This window comes from Pseudopodoces humilis, chromosome 1 (genome assembly GCF_049639895.1).
Source record: "Pseudopodoces humilis isolate 2021_Gansu_Grassland_sample_001 chromosome 1, ASM4963989v1, whole genome shotgun sequence".
NCBI classification, from domain to species: domain Eukaryota; kingdom Metazoa; phylum Chordata; class Aves; order Passeriformes; family Paridae; genus Pseudopodoces; species Pseudopodoces humilis.
In genome coordinates, this window is record NC_142200.1 from 96869665 (window position 1) to 96888672 (window position 19008).

Genomic DNA, 19008 nt, shown 5'->3' on the forward strand with positions numbered 1-19008 from the left:
TGACCATCTCATGCACTTAGAGCTATGAGATCTGTTGATAATATCTCAGATTAATAAAAATATGGTTTAGTGCTTCTCTGAAATACAGAATAACTGAAGCTAACGTACTTCTTGTTTAAGACTTCTGCTTCATTCATCAAAATTCATGAACCTTTAATATTTAGATTAATGTAGAGTCTGCTTCTTTTTATAGAAGTGACTTTCATAACTTGCCCACTCATTTAATTCCCTATTCTCCATCACCGTACCTGGTAGATCTTACTTTTTTAAAGGATTGTTATCTTTTTACTTTATTACATTTTTTTTTCCCCTCCCTGCTGCATTGAGACTGCAAGGGAGTTTCACCCTTCAGTTTTCTTAGCTACTGTGCAGCCTGACCAACTACAGGGGGCTTTTAGTTTTCATGTATTTTATCAGTTTAATTTAATTTACCAGCTACCTGCATGCCTGCTGATTGAGAGTACAGAGGAAAGAATATTCTGGAGCTTGCTATTCCAATGGTAAATACTTTGAAAGAAGTTGAGTATGTATCAGTACAGAAAAACATAAACATTTTTGCAATGATTTTGTCAAAGAAGACTACTTGCCAGTATTTAAAATGCCACTTTTTCTCTTTGGTATTATATTTTTCACAAAGGCAGTCTGCTATTCAAAGCAATAAATACCTTTTTGTCTTTCACATGGTTTAGGTAAGGTGCACAATCCTGAATGGAATAGAAATGAAATCCCACATAGCTGTGGGGAACTTTGTGGAAAGAGGAGGCAATGTTTGGACTGTCCACATCTCTGTAACATGTAAGTAAAGGTTTATTATACAAGCATTGAAATGATTAAGAAAAAATTTCTGAAGATTGTATTGGCTTATTTTTTGACTCCAGGATATGCTTAGAAACTTGGAACCTATAGAGGTTTATAGTTCAGCTGAAGCCTGAAAGAAATGAAAAGCCTGATGGCTATTTGTGTTGGTATGTCTAAAGTGAGTTCATACAAGAGCATGAACAGGAGCTCTACAATAGTTGTAGCAACATTTCTGTCATGTTTTAGGAACTGAACCAGCTGTCTGACTTAGTTTCAAGAATTTTCATTGAAGTAGAGAAATATCATATTGTAGTGTCTGAAGGTAACTCTGAACATGTCCAGTGGTCCACCAGATTTTTTAGGTGCTGTTATTCATGTAAAAGTGTTTAAATATCTTAATTTGAGATTTGTGCTACTTGCTTAAACTGAAAGACCACTTCTTGCCTTTGTGTCTTTTTTTTTTTTTTTGGCTTGTAAACTGCTGAGGATAAAAGGGCATTTGTATTTATTTGTTGAGACCATCAGATAGTTTAACCAGAATCCCTTTGAAGATTTTAATCAGTAATTGTAATTCAGGTTGGTTTTGCTACCATTTTATTAATAGAATTCAGTGAAGTGATGCAAAGGAGAGCACGTCTGTTTTCAATTCTGGATGTTTTACATTGAATTTTTTTTTTAGTAGCATTGCTAAGATTAACACAATTATATGATCATTTTCAATGTATAAATATGCTTGTTAGAATCATAAATTATATGTTGTTGCTATTGTATCTAGCTTCGATTCCCATGGAAGTTGGTGCTTAACATTTATTCATATTTCTGGGTTTGGAAATTTTTGATTGAAGCAATTATTTCTCCTCTTGGTACAGACTCAAAAACTTCAGTCGTTCCAATAAATAAATTGTTGTCTGGCACTTTTTCCAAGATTTGCTAAAGCTTGGAACTTTACTAGAACTTTACTCTGAACTTTGTATTTAATGTGTTCTGTTTGAAATATATTTCAACATTTTATTGAATGTCAGAATAATTCTGTAATACTTCTTTCCCATACATGAAAATGTTATATTAGATTTCTTTTTGATATTAGATTTAATTTATATTTATGCATCATGTATTTATGCGCACAGATTTGCATTGTATTTCATTTAAGTATCATAGCTGTTTTCTGAATTTATAGAATCATGCTAGGTCAGATTGACTTTCAGACTACACTTGGTGAAGCTGTTACCCTGAACAGAACACTGATTCTCTTTGAGACCAGCTGTAAGCCTCCATCTCAGGAGAGGCATATGTTCGTGGACATGTCTTTTGCCTGGTCAGAAATAAGCAGACTTCTTAATCACTTTGAGAACTCCCTAACTGCAATTTGTTGCCTGAAAAACTTTCGTGTAGGGCTTGGAAGCAGATGTTGTTCTCTTCTTTCCTGTCCTAGTCTACTGCAGAGGCTCAGTCTTTGGCATTCTTTTCTAGAAGTCTTCTGAAGAGTAGTGACCAATATTATGACGTTGGAGGCACTACAAATTCTTAGTCTCTTAAAGTCTGATCTGCATAAAAGCTGTGAAAATTGAGTTCAAATTTGTGGCCAGTTGTAGCATATTTAAAAATGTTACCATTCATCTTTGTTTCACTTGAATGATGAGATCATCCAGGCCTGGAGGTAAGGCAGCAGTAGGCATGCAGATCAAGATAATAGATGTTCTTGATAGTCTCCAACTTACGATAGTGAACTGGAGAGGAATGCATTTTCAATATTAGCGTTACTCAGTTTTGGACATTGCTCAGTATATTTTGGACTCTTCTTTCTCCCATATGGGAATCTTTGGTATTTGTGAGGACACATCTGCTGTATCAAAAGGCAAGTAGAAACTTTGTTCTGTCTTGCTGTATCAGTGGTGGAGTTAAAAATGCAGAGCTTTATTATTTTAATGCAGATGATAAGTGGATTATCTGAGCGTCTATGTCGGGGCAGAGATTTTCTTGAAGAGAGTGCTCAAGGTTAGATGTCGCCATCTGGGGCAGGAATTTATTTCATGATTCTTGCTTAAATTTAGACGATCTCAGAACTTTTTCTTGCAAGCATTTTTTTATTTGGATTGTGGATTTCCTGGGTGCCGTTTTCCCCTCCTCTCACATGTTCCCATAAAGTGATAAGGTTTGAACCAGAACTGTTTTTGATATCTGATATCTGTTTGCAGATATCTTAAAAATGGTTTTGTTTTTCCTTTTCAACACCACACTCCACTCTGGTGAAAATTAGTAAAGGTAATTTACACTGGTGTTCTGCCAATTGATGGGAGCGATTTAAAGGACATAGACATCAATGGAAAGAATGGTCTTCTTATTTTACAATGAATATTAAGGTAACACAAAAGTAAAATTATACATTTAATAAAACTACATGCTTGGTTTTAGCAACAAGCAAAAATAAGCAAGGTAACGCACCTAGTCATTACTATATGTGAGAAAGGATAGTGATTGAGAAAGATCAATACATCACCAATTGCCTAAATACTTTACCATCATCCAGAGTCCGCAGTCGCTGGGAAGCCCCATTTTGCAGTGAGGACCCTGGGGAGCCCTTCCCCGCGATTTGGAAAATCCTATGTGGTGAGTCCACCCGTAGGTGAGGTCTCCAAATTTGCCCCAAAAGTGGGTCCAGCTTTTATAGGCCCATATCAGCAAGTCAGAGTGATTTGATTATGTTTTTAGCACAGAAACATCTGAATCTGATGGCACATTTCCTGACCAGCCAGGGCCAGGGCTTGGCCGGATCCCAGGGTTGGCTGGGAGGGTTTTCCCCTAAAATACCCAACAACCAAGCCTCTATTCATGTCAGTTGGGAAAATTTCTTAAAATTATACATTTCTTGCAGACAACTGCACAAGATTATGTGAAAGTTTCTAAAGAAGGCGGTTTGGTATTAAACAGTGAGCATAAGCTCTTAGTCATCTATTTTTAGCTAAATAATACTAATGGTGTTAGCCACACAGTGCTAAGGAACCATCTGGAAGTAAGCCTGCTGCTCAAGTCTGAGCACATAAAATGATTTAGTAATAAATCTAGTATTTACTCAAATTTGTTGAAATGGTAACCATTTATATAAAGAGCCAATTTGGCAGAGCTGAGGAACAGGCAAGCATCTGTTTGAAAGGGGAATGTTGTGCTGTGACATGTATAGCACTTCTCAAGGTGAGTTCTCTTCACATTTTTAGTTTAAAAACACTGAAATTGCTTTTGCAGTGTTAGGTTCTACATCAAAGAAACATTTAGCTTAACCTTCAATAAAATGTTCCTGATAATAAACTTCATGACAGAGCAAAACTTTTAAGACTCTGAAATTCTCCCTGCCAACTGGAACTATGCAAGCCCTTGAGAGCATTTGAAAGAGGTCTTAAAAAGGCAGTAAATGCAATTTTCTATTTAAATTTTAGTAGATGGACTTCCTTCATAGATCTTTGGTGCTGTAATCTTTCCTACAGCAGTAGAAGTCTCTTTCTTGCTCTGTTACAGTATCTAGTATTTTCACTGTCCAGCAAATGGAAGCTTAATTTTTCTTCAGTTTAGATGTATCTATCTTCACAAATTTTCTAGCACACTAGTTCTCTAGAGCAGCAGCAGTAAGCTGCAGATAATCCTCTATGCTAATGATAGATAATGAAGTTGCAGTTGAAAAAAACTTCTGCATTCACCAAACAGAAGTTAATACTGATGTCTTCAGCCTGTCTTTTTGAGTTTAGTTTGCAACACTGTCAAATCATTTAACTTAGCTTTTTGCTTAATCCCCTAAACCAGGAGTAAAACTCTAAAGGTATCACCCATCTTTATCATTTAAGGAGCATTTTCTGCACTTCCGGTGCATGTCTCTGTGCTGAATGAAATTTGAATTTCAATTGTTGTATCAAGTATATGTTGTTGGATCAAGTATATCCTAGAACTGTGGCCGTATTGGAGCTTCTGCCTAAACTAAATTGTACCAGAAACTTTTGCATGTGTATCTGTAGGGATGCATAAAGAATACTTATTTCAAAAGTCAGAAGTTTGCTTTCAAAGCATTAGTTTTTGCATTACTAGAATTTCCTTGTTCATATTAACAGGAAGTCAGAAACCGGTCTCAGAAACACACATTGTCAAAACTTTGAGATGTCTGAAGATTAACTGTGTGGTACTGTTCTAACAAAAGGAAACTTATTGTAAAACTGCAGTCTACTATTGCTGGTATTTATAACTTTAAAATACTTATGATCAATATAAAATGTTGTTGTGTGATATGTGTATCACACATATGTGTGATGTGTATCATCAGAAAGTGTTCTAGGAGTGGGGTTATGGAAGAAATCTTAGCATTGCTTCTACATGAGAATGTTGAGAGAAACAATACACCAGGTAAAAAACTTAACATGAGAAGATTTCTGAAGATGATGTCTTCTCACTTTTCCAGGTTATGACCTGGAAATCATAGTATTTTGAATTTATGTCTACTTTAATCTGATTCCTAAATTCATAAGTCGACATGCAGCCTTTAGAATCCTACATGGATCTGTAGGAATTGAAGTCAGTTGAAGTCAAGACAGTGAAATATATGGTGCAGTCCTTTTACAAGAGGTTTTCTTCTGCGATAGGTTTTCTTGTATGTTGCAGAATGCTTTTTAATTCCCATTGTCTGAAGTTCCACAGTACAGTTTTAATTAATTCAGCGGTTTTGCTTTCTTCCTGCTTTACTGTGTATCCATACAGTTTTTCTTTTTTTCTCCCTTTCCTTGTGCCTGCTTTGGTGCTTTTTCAACTCTTCACCATGTCATAAAACTGACCTGTCAAAAGGCAGAGGGCTATGGTGGTTTTGGTTGTTTGTTTTTTGGATTTGTTTTATGTGATGGGGGATTTTTCATTGTTTTGAATTGGTTTATTGTGTAATTCCTTGGCTTTACTGTTAGGGCTGGCATAGATTGAGTGATAGATTAGGCCTTATTGTCAACTGGGAGGAGTGGTAGAGGAAGAAAGGAAGCCATACCACTCTTGACAAGCTGGAGGCATGACTCAATTATACTGAGTATGAATGTAGTAACTGGTGTACAAATTAGTACTTGTATGGTTGCTATCCTTGAGGAATTTAGTAGTTACCATGTAACTAGGTAGTCTGTGTTTATGTGACTTTCTGATGTTTTTGGATTTTTTCTTTTTCTTTCGGCTAGGATGTCTGTGCTGGTCAGTCCTGGCCAATAATTGCTCCAAATGAGAGCTGCTGTTTTTGCAAGTGAAGGGAACTGGGAGCTGGCTATAGGAGAGTGCAGACAAGATAATTAAGTATAATTTCACAAACCTGGGCTTGTCTGTACCTAACTAAGGTCTTACATGCAGATAGGGAACATCTAGTGTTTCTTGAAGTAGGAGGTAAGATCTGATATGTAAAGGACTGGAATTGATGACAGGAAATCGCCGTTGATGGTAAGAAGAAAACTGAGGTAGACTTGCTGTGTCTCCCATATGTTACCTTACAGGAAGAGGAGCAACACCTCTTACTGGTGGCACTAGAAATGCTGTGTTCAAAGATAAAACCATCAGCTCAAAAGAAGACATTAATAGAGAAGTTTCTATCTCTGTTGTGTTTAAGATCACTATAAAATAAAGAAATAAATATGTTAATGGTTTGGACATAAGATGATTGTTTTGGGTGTTATCAATGATGAACACAATTAATTTGATGCATGTTTGCTGGTGAAATGCAAAATAACAAACGTGTCAGTAGCAGAGTTGATTTGTTAGTAGTACTGTTGTTTTGACAGCAGTAGGAATACAGTTTTTCCTTCAACATTAGTTGTCTTTGAGACTGATGCAATTGTGATAATCAAATACTTTTTGCTTGTTTTAAGACTGCTTTCACACCATGCAGGAGTGAGTGTGTGAGTCCTGTATAATGTTCTGATAATGCACAGAGGTTGGGTGATGGTGGATTGTGTCTCTGAAAGTGTAATAAATCTAAAGTTAACTTTGCTTTTTTAACTTACTTCTAAGTCTGTGCCACCCAGGACCTTGCCCTTCGTGCCCAGCCTTTGTGACAAAAACATGTGAATGTGGACAAACAAGGTAAGAATGATTCTGCTATGCAAACAAAAGTTGAGTTATTATAAACAAAGAAAAGAACAGTTTAAAATTTTATATACTCATTTTTTTCTTTCTTATAATTTATTAAAAATATGCTGAACAAAATTTAATCTGACCTGAAACTTTTATTTGGGGTTAAAATGATTTGGAGAATTTTATATTTTGAAAAAATGCAGTTACTTGAAAATTTTCAAGAAATAAACTAAAAATAACAAAAAAGACTTGTAAATCTATGATACATGTTGCTGAATTGTCTGAGCAGTCTGTGAGTTGATTTGGATTTGATTTTTAAATCCCACACTAGTATTTATTTGTTTTATTTGCCAGAAGACTCAGAAAATTCAGTAGAAGTAGGTTCACATCTTTTGTATATGAATGAAATGAGGTCTTAAATTACTTCATTTCAGAAATAATAATTCAAAAATAATCTGCTTTTCTCAGAAACTGTACAGAGATGTCTATAGTGTATTCCAGACTTGAAAGCTCTCTTTTCCTTTCATGTTTGGTGCATATAGTGTCATTGCCATAGCAATATGGTACTGCCTATATTATGCGTGGTCTCTGCTAATCACTTGGCCTGAGTTTTTAGAATTCCTTTTTCTAGTTACTTGCAACCGATTCTGTGTAATAAATTGTTTGCCTGAGCTTGTTTACAGAACCAAAACAAATATAAACTGATTTCAGTGTTTCAGAGCAAGATTTCATTTTCAGATTTTTACAATTATTTCTCAGAGTTTGAATCTAATACTGCACAATCCTAATTTTTCAGAAGAAGGTACTGCAATTTCTGTGAAGGTACTTGTAGATAAAAGCACTTTGTCTTCAGCAGAAAAATGGGTTGCTTGTAGATTACTGAATTTTATCTTCCATAGTAATATTACCTCCTTTTATTGTTTACAGGGGTTGGTTTTTTTGGTTAGGATTTTGTTTTGTTGTTTTTCTGACTCCTTTAATTTAAAAGTGTAATAGATGCAGCAACTTTTTTTTTCTTCCAGATGTCAGCTACTTCACCAGATTGCTGCTTTTTTATAATAGTACATTTGATACTTAAAACCTGCTTCAAAAGAAGCAGTACATATCATATGTACTGTATAAGCATATAGGGTATATGGCATGGCAGCACCAGCTTTAGGATGTTTTAAAACTACTATTTTGAGTTTTACAGCCATTGTGTGAGCCTCCTAGGATTGAAAAAAATAGAAGAATTGATTTTGTCCCATTTTTGGACAGTATAATTAAAAACTCAGTTATTTTCATAGACATCTGACCCACTGTTAAGGCCCTGTCCCTGTCTTCATTGTCTTAAATGAATTTAGGATTGTTTAAGTCTTCAGAAAGACGTCTGTATTGGAAATAACTGCTTTTCTGACAATGCATATATGAGTTAATACATTAGGTTCAAGTTTTAGTGCCACCTCACCTTGCAATGTTTCCCCCTGTTTTCTTCAGGAAAAATTCTGTAGACTAATTACTCTGATAGGTGTTTTATTTGGGGGAAGTGAAAGAGGGGAGGCAAGGGAAAAACTAGGGGTGCTATTTCCTAAAAACTTCCATTAATAAATTATGCTGCCTTTTAAGATTTTGGCATTTTATTGAAAATGTATTTCTCTTTTTATTAAATACTGTATAGATATCAAGGTAGCTGACAGGCTGTGGTGTCATTTCTCTACAGTCATTCAGTTCGCTGTGGCCAGTCAACAAAAATTCATTGTTCTAATGTATGTGGAAATACTTTAAACTGTGGAAAGCACAGCTGTACTCAAGTGTGCCATGCAGGAAAATGTTCACCTTGCCAGTTAACAGTACAACAAGGTAAGTACTGAAATCCTTTACAGAAATCCACCCTATACAATGAAAACAAGAGGGGGGGGGAAAGATCAGTACCAAGAGGTAAGTGCCAGTTTTTATTTAACACAATCAGAATCTATTGTTAGAATCCTGCTACGATGATTAGGCTGTTGGGGCATGTGTCTTATTAGGACAGGCTGGTGATACTGGACTTCCTCAGCTTGAGAGGGCTGAGTAGTTACCTTTCAGTAGCTAGTAAGTAATTTAAGAAGACAGGGACAGGCTATACATATGTGAAGGATGAGAGACAATCAGCTTAAATTGTCTTACTAGCTGTAAGGGAAACCTCTTTTCTTGGGGTTTTCAAGACCAACTGAATAAAACACTTGAATTATGTGGTCTGATCTCATTGCTGACTGTGCTTTAGGTAAGGGTTTGGATTAACTAATCCTTTCTTACCTGAATTGTCCTCTGATCCTACTGAATCTTTTTTATTTTAATTATAAGAATTAATTAGATAGTACATGGAAGAAAATAGAAAAAGGTATAGGAAAGCACATTTCAACAAGCTTCTCATGATTTCTATTAAAATTTTCTAAATTTAGTCTTGAATGAAAATTAAATTGACTGAGTAGGTATGCCAGTATATAAATAACTTTATAGAACAGTTTATACAGAAAATCGCAAGTTAATTTTCTAAACTTTTAAGGTAATAATTAACTTATAATGTATACTGCTTTAATAAATTAACTTCTTGTGCAAATAGTACCACTTTATCAAAACAAATAATGCTGGAATTCCAGCTTCTGTAGGACAAAAAACTTTCATTGATGAAATAAATCTAAAGAGGAGCAACTTCTTTATCCTTCTAAAAATTAACTAACAATTTTTCACTCCTTTTATATTTGCTGGAGATGTTTTGTCATGATATTCTCTTATGTTGTCTTCTGTGAAATATTGCTTTCTTTTAGTGTGTTACTGTGGAAGCAACTTTAAAGAAGTATTGTGTGGATCAAAGGAAGAATTCTCTGACGGTTTTGGGAGTTTCTCATGTCAGAATATATGTGGCAAGTAAGATCACTATAACTTGAGCTTTTAAAAAGAGAGGTTTTTTTTCTATTCACAATGACTTACTGTGATAGTCTTAGATAATTCCCCTTTTAATTTTTTTCTTGTTTTCTCTTTTGTTTCTTGAATTTTTTTCCAGAAAATTAAATTGTGGGAGGCACAACTGTAAGCAAGTATGCCATCCTCAGCCTTGCCAGCTCTGTCCACGACTTCCACAAGTTGTATATCGTTGTCCCTGTGGTCAGACTCCTCTCAGCAAGTTACTGGAACTAGGATGTGTTGAACGTAAAATTTGCACAGATCCTATCCCATCATGTGGAAAAACATGTGGCAAACCTCTTTCTTGTGGTAGCTATGGTAATTTGAAATTTCTGTATCAGAGTATTTGAAGTACGTCATAGTGTCCCTGAAAGTCAGGTGAATAGAACTCCTTAACACCAGTGCAGCATTAAGAAGCAGGCATTCTTCACTGCAGGGGGGATAGCTTAATCTAGTGTGCATTCTGATTTTCTGCAAACACATTGCTTATATACCTTAATTGCATACATATGCTTCACAGTTCACAGAAATCTAATACATATTATAATTGCTCATTACCATAAAACTCTCCTCCTGGTTCAGTCTTTTTATGGTCTTATTTTGGCTGTGATTTCATTCCCAAGCCAGAGGTACTCACTCACCCAGTCCCTTTATCTTCCCTTCATCTTCCCTCGCTCTGGAAGCAGGGCACATCTGTTTCTTTGTTAAAAGTACATGGACACAGTCTTTATTCTTAGATTAATCCTTTGATATCAATAGTTTTCAAAACAAAATGTGGCCTTTAAATGTTTAATTTAAAGAAATAAATATTTTATTAGCGATTTCGAGTTTTAACCAAAATAAGTGTAAAAACCACTGCAGAGCCCACAGTCTGGCTCTGTTATTCATAATAATGCTTTAAAACAAGAAAATAAAACCCAGCTGTGCATAAGCTTACTATCATTGACCATATTTATCCTAATAAATGTGAAGTTCCAGGTCATAGTATTTTTTTTATTCTTAATATTTGTATTTTCATTTTTCTAGAGTTCATTCATACATGTGAAAGCCTTTGCCATGAAGGAGACTGTAGACCATGTTCTCACACATCAAATATTTATTGTAGGTGTGGCTTCAAAAAAAAGGTGAGTGTGTAACCACAGAGACAGGTAATCTTTACTGCTTTTTAAAGCTGTGCAGAAAAAGGAGCTGAAAAAGCATAAAGAAGTGCTGTGCTCCTTAGTTGCAAGAGCCCATGTTGTATACTAACTGATAGATGGTATCTAGTTTATACTGTGAAGTGGTAACATGCTTTTTACCATGAAGGCAATTTTTAAAGTATTTTGGCAGTTTGAACAGAGTTCTGTTAGTGTAAACAATCTGCAAAATCCTATATTATTCTGGAGTATTTTTTTAGCATAAGGAATTGGTAGAGTTGCCAAGAGTAAACTGAGAGAATAAAGACAGCCAAATTAAAACTTTATAGTATTAGGGTGTAGTCTCCTTGCAGAAGTTTATGCAGAGACTATGTTGTTACTGCTTCCTGTTCTTTGTACATTTGTATAGTGATCCTGCAGATCCTCGGCTGTTCTTTAGTAATTATTATATTTTTAAGCTATGCTGCTTTCTGTAATCATAGCTTTTAAATTTTTGGCTACTATCACAGAAGCTTTGATGACTTTTCTGACCTCTTATGTATCATTTGCAAGGAGAGATGGCTTTTGAATATATAAGTCTGTAGGTGCAAAGAAATTATAGAGTTTGCTAGAGGTTGGAACAGCTTTCTTTTACAAGTTTGCTGAAGGTAGTTATGGGGTAGAAGGCTTTAGATTGCATTTTGAATCCCGAAATAAAGTAGTGAGGTGTTTGGTTTAGTTTTGAAGTTTCTCACACACCAGCAAGATGCTTCTTTAAAAAGAGTGAACTACAGTGATAATTTAAATCAGTTATGCAAAATGTGATACTGAGAAATGACAGCTTAGAATATAAAATTGTGGTGAGGGGTTCAAACGTCAACATTACTTTTGTCCATCGCATTTTATTTTCATGTTGAAGTCTTTATGTATAACTTTGTAGATCATAACATTTGGCTTCTTCCTTTCTTCCTGTCTTACATCAGACTTACGGTTTTGGGACAGTTGGTCAAAGAACAAATCTATACACTTTTGTCAGTATTCTCTGGGAGACCTCTATTTGTTTCCATTACACAGATTTCTGGTTTCTTGGGACAAGTCTGATTCTCTCAGTTTACAGTGACACTAAATTCTAATGAATTAAGTGGAGAATACAAAACTACGTTTTTTTTTTTTAATTGGTATTGAATTTTTAAGGAACAAATATTGTGTTAAAAGATTTGAGAATCTTTTTTTCCAGTTTTTATTTCACTTTTGTATACATATATGTTATACAGATGGAAGGCGAGTGTGCTTCTTTCATGTGTCCAAGTGTTTTCTAGATAAGTATGTTTCAGTTGTTTCATCTCTTTTAATCTAATGGCTCCCTGTTTGTTTCCTAGGAAATCCCATGTGCTCTTCTCAGAAATAAAGGTACAAGGTTATGATACATATGTAATATAAAATTGTTTAAAAATTATTAAAGCTCATAGTAATTCGGGGTTTGATTGACAAAGTTGGCAAACAGCTGATCTGTACGGCATCTTTTATCTGTACTTCTGTGCTAAGTTGGTTATTTCAGCTGCTCATTTGTGGTACTGGTCATGCTGCTGTGTTTGGGAAAAGGTTTAAAATAAACATCTTCAGTTTTCATTCATCTTTTATATAAAGAAAGACTTCATGTTTGAGTTCAAAGATTTCAGACAGTGTCTGATTTATTTTGAACAGTTTCTTATGCCACTTGCCCTATTCAATAGGTTGCCATCCCCCTCCTGCTCCCCCATCATAACTTTTGGTCAACTTGCACAGCTCAGATTCAGTGTAGTAGTTTTGCTCTGAGATTGCCTATGTTTCTGGGGAAATACAAGCTTTGATTCTGCTTCACGTTGTATGGTGCTGATCTTTGCAGCTGGTCTTTGCATCTGACCATGGCAGAGAGTTCACATTTGATGTTTCTTGGTATTCTGGATGTAACATCTCAAAATTCCCCTCAGTGAAATCTAGACCCCTGTCTGCTGAGGTATTTGTTTACAAGATATATTAGGAAGTAATATGCATATTTTTTAATATGAGCTTTTGTCTATGAAGACTTTGCTCTTACGGAATCCAGAGGTGATTCCCTTTTGTTATCTGTGTGGAAATAAGGATGTTCTTTGCTAGCAGTAGTTTAATGAGGATACAGCAGTAGTTGTTTTTAGCTGGCTTTTACTGCCCCACAAATTTAAGCAGTCTTAAACTGGATGTTCCTGTTACTTCACTGTATCAGAATATCCTGTTTTCTTCGTTTTATTGTGTGGAGTTCATGGTGTGATGGTTAAGGGAAAATAAATTAGCTTAATGTATTCTGCTTTCCAAAATCCTTTTGATTAAGGATTTCTTTAAAGAAAGGCAAGTGCCCACATGGGGATAATTGTGAGGGAGAAAAAGTAATTTAAATGTTTGCTTGCTGGATTTCCCTGTGTTAGTTTCTCCTAGACTGTGCCCTGCAACACCCTTAGCATAATCCTGTGATTGCAGGTTTTATTCTCAGCATATGCAAAGACCTAAAAGTTCTTTGGACTTTGGGGGGCTTTTTTCTTTTTTTTCTAATAGCTGCTATTACATTCATGTGTGACAAGCGATGCAACAAGAAGAGATCATGTGGACGACACAAATGTAATGAAGTTTGCTGTGTGGTAAGTCTACCAGTGGTTTTATAAAATTGTTTGATATGATGTGTGTTTGATTTTGGTTGTGGTCTTAATGTTGGAGTCTGGAATACAGTGTGTGCCCTTGTTTCTGATACTTAGTTATAAGTCTAGAAAAACACTGAATTTCATATAATATGAAATTCATGAGCATGTTTTCGTGGTGATACATGAAAACAAATGTTAAAGTTAGATAGAAAAAGCTAAAAGTGTAAGTGTGTATATTAGAAAGTTTTTTTAAATCACTGGGTGAAAAAGCTAGTTTAGAGAACAGGAGTCAAGATAGAGGATTTAGGGTGTTGTCTCTTGTCCCTTCTTTCTTCTTCATGTTCTTCTCCTAGAGGTTTTTGAGTAATAGTAAGTGATTGGGTAGCAAATGCCGCAGTGCAGCACACAGGTGATGGATCATTGGGTCATTAAGAAAAATAATATATGTGTCTATTGTTAATTGGGTAAAAATAGGTATAAAGATAAAAGAACTGCGTAGTTCGGGGCCATTTTGTGCATCAGACACGAAGTGTGCCACAAGGCCTTGTTTGTACCATCAGAAGAAAGAAATGTACCAAATTGCAAAGATTAACCTTGTGTAGCCAGCCTGGAAAGACCTGTTAAGTTTTGTGATGACCTGTTAATAAACATGAGAAACAAGATTCTAACGAGCTGGAGAGTTTTCTTTGAATCATAAGAACTGACATAAGCAGGGCTTCCCACGAGGGAGGATCCCAAAAGAATTCAGTCCAAAGGAAGCTGAGAAATCCAAGAATAAAAAGAAAAATACAGAAGAGATGCAACCAAAACAGAGAAACAGAGAAAGGATTTTTTTAGAGAAAAGTTACAAATGGTGCCCTGTGTTTGTGCTACAAAAACTCCTTATACCTTTTCTCAGTGAAAATAGATTTTTGTATAATATCCAATTTTTCTGTGTTAAAACAGAATGAAGATGAGATAATGAATCGTACTCCAAATCATGCTCTATACAAAGAGGCAACATCTTAGTGTAACCTTATATCAATCTTAGTCACACCTGATTGTGAAGAGTTTGACTCATAAAATTTCAGATAGATATTTATAACAGCTCAGCTTTCAATTCAAGTAGCTTCAGCAGAAACTTTAAAGCAATTAGACAAATTAAGCTACTGGTTAAGTAAGCAACCTAGATCTATTTCTCTGGCTTTGAGTAGTTAGTTAACTGATGTTCAAAACTGGAGGCAGAGCGCTCTGTAGAACAGGGCAGCAGTTCTGTTGTTGATGCATAGGGCATGAGTGAAGGAAAAATAACCCTTGAAAACTAATCAAAGAAAAGGTTCGGGTTGATTTTTTTTTTTTTTTTTTTTTTTTAAAGAGAGGGGCAAATGTAGGAGTCTGGAATACAGTGTGTGCCCTTGTTTCTGATACTTAGTTATAAGATCTAGAAAAACATTGAATTTCATATAATATGAAATTCATGAGCATGTTTTCATGGTGATACATGAAAACAAATGTTAAAGTTAGATAGAAAAAGCTAAAAGTGTGTGTAGATTAGAAAGTTTTTTTAAATCACTGGGTGAAAAGTTACCGTTAACAGTCTTTTTTTCTTTTGTGTCTTTCCATTTCTGTGCATCTTCATTCTCTATTTGCTGTGTTGGTCGTGCTCAAAAAGTTTATGTGCACATTTATTTTGCAAATTTTGTTTTATATGTATTATTATAAATGTAAAACCACATTTCAGCCTAAATACAGTTAAGTCAGTGTAAAGGTGCTTTTTGTCAAAGCAGTGATTCCAGGGAGAATGCAGAGGGAAAGCATGTTACTTAATAGAAGAAGCATAAACCTTGTAGCTGTGTCTGTAACAGAAGTCCTAACAGAATCTGCTTCCAAATTTGTGTATCCATACAATGATAGAAAAACTGTATAAATTTGGCCTAAGCTATTTTTTGCCCTGTACAGTTTTGTCAATCTATTGTTAGAAGTAGATTGGAACCTCAAAGAGAAAAAGAAAAAAAATATGGTTTATAGTTCAATTCTGCTTTTTCTTTTTTGCTGTCTCTTAGGACACAGAACATAAGTGCTCTTTGGTTTGTGGTCGTAAACTCAACTGTGGGCTTCACAGATGTGAAGAACCCTGTCATCGGGGAAGTTGTCAAACATGCTGGCAAACAAGTGAGTTATGTGCAAAAATGTGTAATTGTTATTTTTTCTAGGAATACATTAATGTCTTTATCTGACTCTCCCCAGTTAATGTCATCTGTTTCACACTAATAAAAGGAGAAAGGTGATGTAGATTGTAAGGATACTGTTTACAGCTCCAAGTGCCTTAGCTGCAGTAGTACATGTGTCTCTCCTATATTACATGCACATGGTCAAAGACCTCCATTTTATGGAGACCAACTTTTCATGGAAGCATCCTGGAAAAGAGAAGGTGTTAGAGCCTCTGAAGCTCACTGTGCTTGAAACAGCATTGTAGTCTGTCTTAATAGCCTATGAATATGATGAGTCTGACTGTATCTCTCATGAGAAAAATAAATACTTCTGTGTCCAGGCACTTCTCTTGACCAAACAAAATAGTAATCTTAATGTCTCAGAAGTCCTGTTAGTAACTTCTGGTCTAGTTGAGTCAGAATGCATGGATTTTTCTCAGCAGTTGTTTTTCTTCCCTGAATTCTGGGTTTACTATTTAAGGTCATTAAATTTCTCCACATTGCTGCAGTATTTTTGAGGATTGTATTTCACTCTCAGATTAAAGGAGACCTAAGGATTGCCTCCATTGTTGAATGGGATGTCTCCATTGTAAATTGCTTCACTGTTGAATGTGATAGAATCTAGAGGTCAGTGTTCCCTGCTGAATTTTTTCTGAATACAGGACAAGCAGTTACCTACTTCAGGAACCAGATTTTTATGGTAATTTGGCTTAAATCTTTGTGTCCCTGAAGTTTCCCATTCTGAATGTGTCTAGAAGTAAATCAACTAAGCAGTATCTTTAAAGACTCCTTACCTGGTTTTCCTGGATGCTGCTTGTTGAGATTTCAGAGGTATACATTGTATGATTCAATATGATTCTGACCCTGTAGTTGATGGTGAGTCCTTTTCAGCAGTCAGAAGGCCACTCTTGACTGTGATTCACCTGTCTCACCAGCACTTTGCAGCTGGTTTGTATCAGCCATGGTATCAAATGCCATGGTATGGTCAGCTTTAAGTCATTCACCTACTCATTAGATTGGATTTCTTGCCACTGCTTTCATCTCCACTGCTGTTTTTGCTAGGAATGGTGAGGGCTGACATCATGGTGCAGTCTAGACCGCATGTACACCTCTGTGTGCTTCTCAAGTACTTTACCAGTGTAATTTCCTCAGTGCTGATAAGCGTGGTCCCTTTCTGTGCCTGGGTCTCTTTATGCATACACAGTCTAGCTCAAGACAGGAATACATCTCTTGAGGAAAATGAACAATGTCAGCATTAGAGACCGTGCATTTAAGAAATAATTAAAAAAAAAAAAAAAGGCTTTCAGATACTGTATTTGTGCCCTTTGTATCAGACCTCTCTGCACTCTGTCCCCATTATCCTGATTACTGCAAATGAGGAATTTCTTATTATGAGATTCTTCACTTCTAATTTCTCATCAATAGTAAGCAACTGCTGTAGCTGTCTAACATTTAGGTCTTCCAGAGTGTCTAGTCTTTCATCTTCCTGCACTAAGGAAGATTGGTAGCTTTGAAGCATAGAGTATTATATGTTGTTTCAAGACCTGTAGTTAGGGAAAACAAAGCACTACTCTTTCCCATGCTTCCTTTCCATGGGAAGGAATCTTTCTACTTTTGCTTTCTACTTCTTTCTTCTAACCCGTAACATTTTGTTCTCCCTAGCATTCTTATTTGCTGTAATTTATTGTAATTTAGTCTCCTTAGGCAAAAATTACATTTCTTTTTACTAACTGCTGTACTTGAAGATATATGGGCAAGTGAGTAGGATCTGGCCTGAGATTTAACTGATGGAACAGAAATTTCTCGAGTCTGGTTATTTTTTATTATCTGAACATTACAAAAAACATGGAAAAGCTGAAATAAGTTTCAGATAGGAAACTTCACATCTGTTCCTCACCCATAAGGATGAGAGATGTCTGAGCTCCACAAGTAATTGTGAAGGAGTGAGGTATAGGGAACCTTTTTGGGAGTGGAATTTCTCAAGGCCAACAGAACTCTGGTAGTTGTGTGATGCTGGTATAACCATACTAATAATATCAGAAATAGCAGATTTGGGTATAGATGTAGCTGAACAGGGACCAGTGGCTGTACTGGGTTTGCATCCAGGTTTTGGAAGTAAGAGGCTACAGAATTGGCTTCTGTGCAAAGCTGCTAGAAGCTTCCCCAATGTCCAGCAGAGTCAATGCCATCTGGTTCTAAGATGGATCCACCACTGGCCAAGGTTAAGCCAATCAGGAATAACAGTAACACCTCTGAGATGACATATTTCAGAGGTAAAAATAGTTATTGAACAGATGTAATTGCTTCCAGAGAGGAGAGGGGGCAACTATGCACTGATCACTTAAGATCAGTAAAAAAGGAGGGGGAGGAGGTACTCAGGTGCTGAAGCAGAGCAACTGTTGGGGAAGACCATGGTGAAGCAGCTGTGCCCCTACAGCCCATGGAGGTCAACAGGGATACAGAGGTCCACCTGCAGCCCACAGAGGAGCCCCACACTGGAGCAGGTGGGTGCCTGAAAGAGGCTGAGAGCTGGTGGGAGTCCTGTGCTGGAACAAGCTCCTGGCAGGGACCTGCAGACCTGTGGAGAGGTGAGCTTGCACTAAAGCAGGTTTCCTGGTAGGACCTGTGACTCTCTGGGGGAACCCACATTGGAGCAGGCTTTGACTGAAGGGCAGCACCCTTTGGAACAGTGACCTATACTGGAGCAGTTTGTGGAGAACAGTTGCATGAGGGACAGACTCAGGCTGGAGAAGTTCATGGAGAGCTCCACATGGGAGGGAGCGTCTGGAGCAAGGAAGGACTCTTCTCCCTGAGAAGCTACAGGGACAATGTGTGATCAACTGCCCCATTCTCTGACCCCTGCAGCACTGGGGGCAGGAGATAGAGCCTTGGAAAGAGGGAGGGATGGGGGAAAAGTGTTGTTGAGATATATTTTGCTTCTCAGTATCCTGCTCTGATTTTAGAAATAAACTCAGTATCCTCAAGCTGAGTCTGTTTTACCCATGATGGTATTTGGTGACTGACCTCTTCTGGTCCTTATCTCAAGTCATTATATTTTCTTTCTCCTGTCTGTGGAAGGGAGTGAGAGAGCAGCTTTGGTGAGTGCAGGGCCTCCAGCCATGTTCAAGTCACTTTAATGGGGAAAAAATTATTTTGTTAGATTATTTGGCAGGAATCAAGGTGGATGCATGGACTAATGGAGTGAAGGCAAAATAAAAAGACACCATTTTCATAATTGAAGCTGTTGGTCAGCTTACTTAT

General features: G+C 36.4%; 1 protein-coding gene across 4 annotated transcripts in view; it reads left to right on the forward strand.

The window, feature by feature from the left end:
- NFX1 (nuclear transcription factor, X-box binding 1) overlaps positions 1 to 19008 on the forward strand; it is a 77181-nt gene that overhangs the window by 24360 nt on the left and 33813 nt on the right. For all 4 annotated transcript variants that reach the window (XR_015772547.1, XR_001331950.2, XM_005529945.3 and 1 more), the window contains exons 5-13: positions 690 to 795; positions 6808 to 6879; positions 8570 to 8709; positions 9657 to 9756; positions 9893 to 10110; positions 10819 to 10916; positions 12287 to 12317; positions 13476 to 13558; positions 15601 to 15709. Coding sequence is in view for 2 of the 4 variants with exons in the window: in XM_005529945.3 (XP_005530002.1) it covers positions 690 to 795; positions 6808 to 6879; positions 8570 to 8709; positions 9657 to 9756; positions 9893 to 10110; positions 10819 to 10916; positions 12287 to 12317; positions 13476 to 13558; positions 15601 to 15709 (957 nt within the window). In the remaining 2 variants the exon portion in view is untranslated. The remainder of the gene's footprint in view (positions 1 to 689; positions 796 to 6807; positions 6880 to 8569; positions 8710 to 9656; positions 9757 to 9892; positions 10111 to 10818; positions 10917 to 12286; positions 12318 to 13475; positions 13559 to 15600; positions 15710 to 19008) is intronic.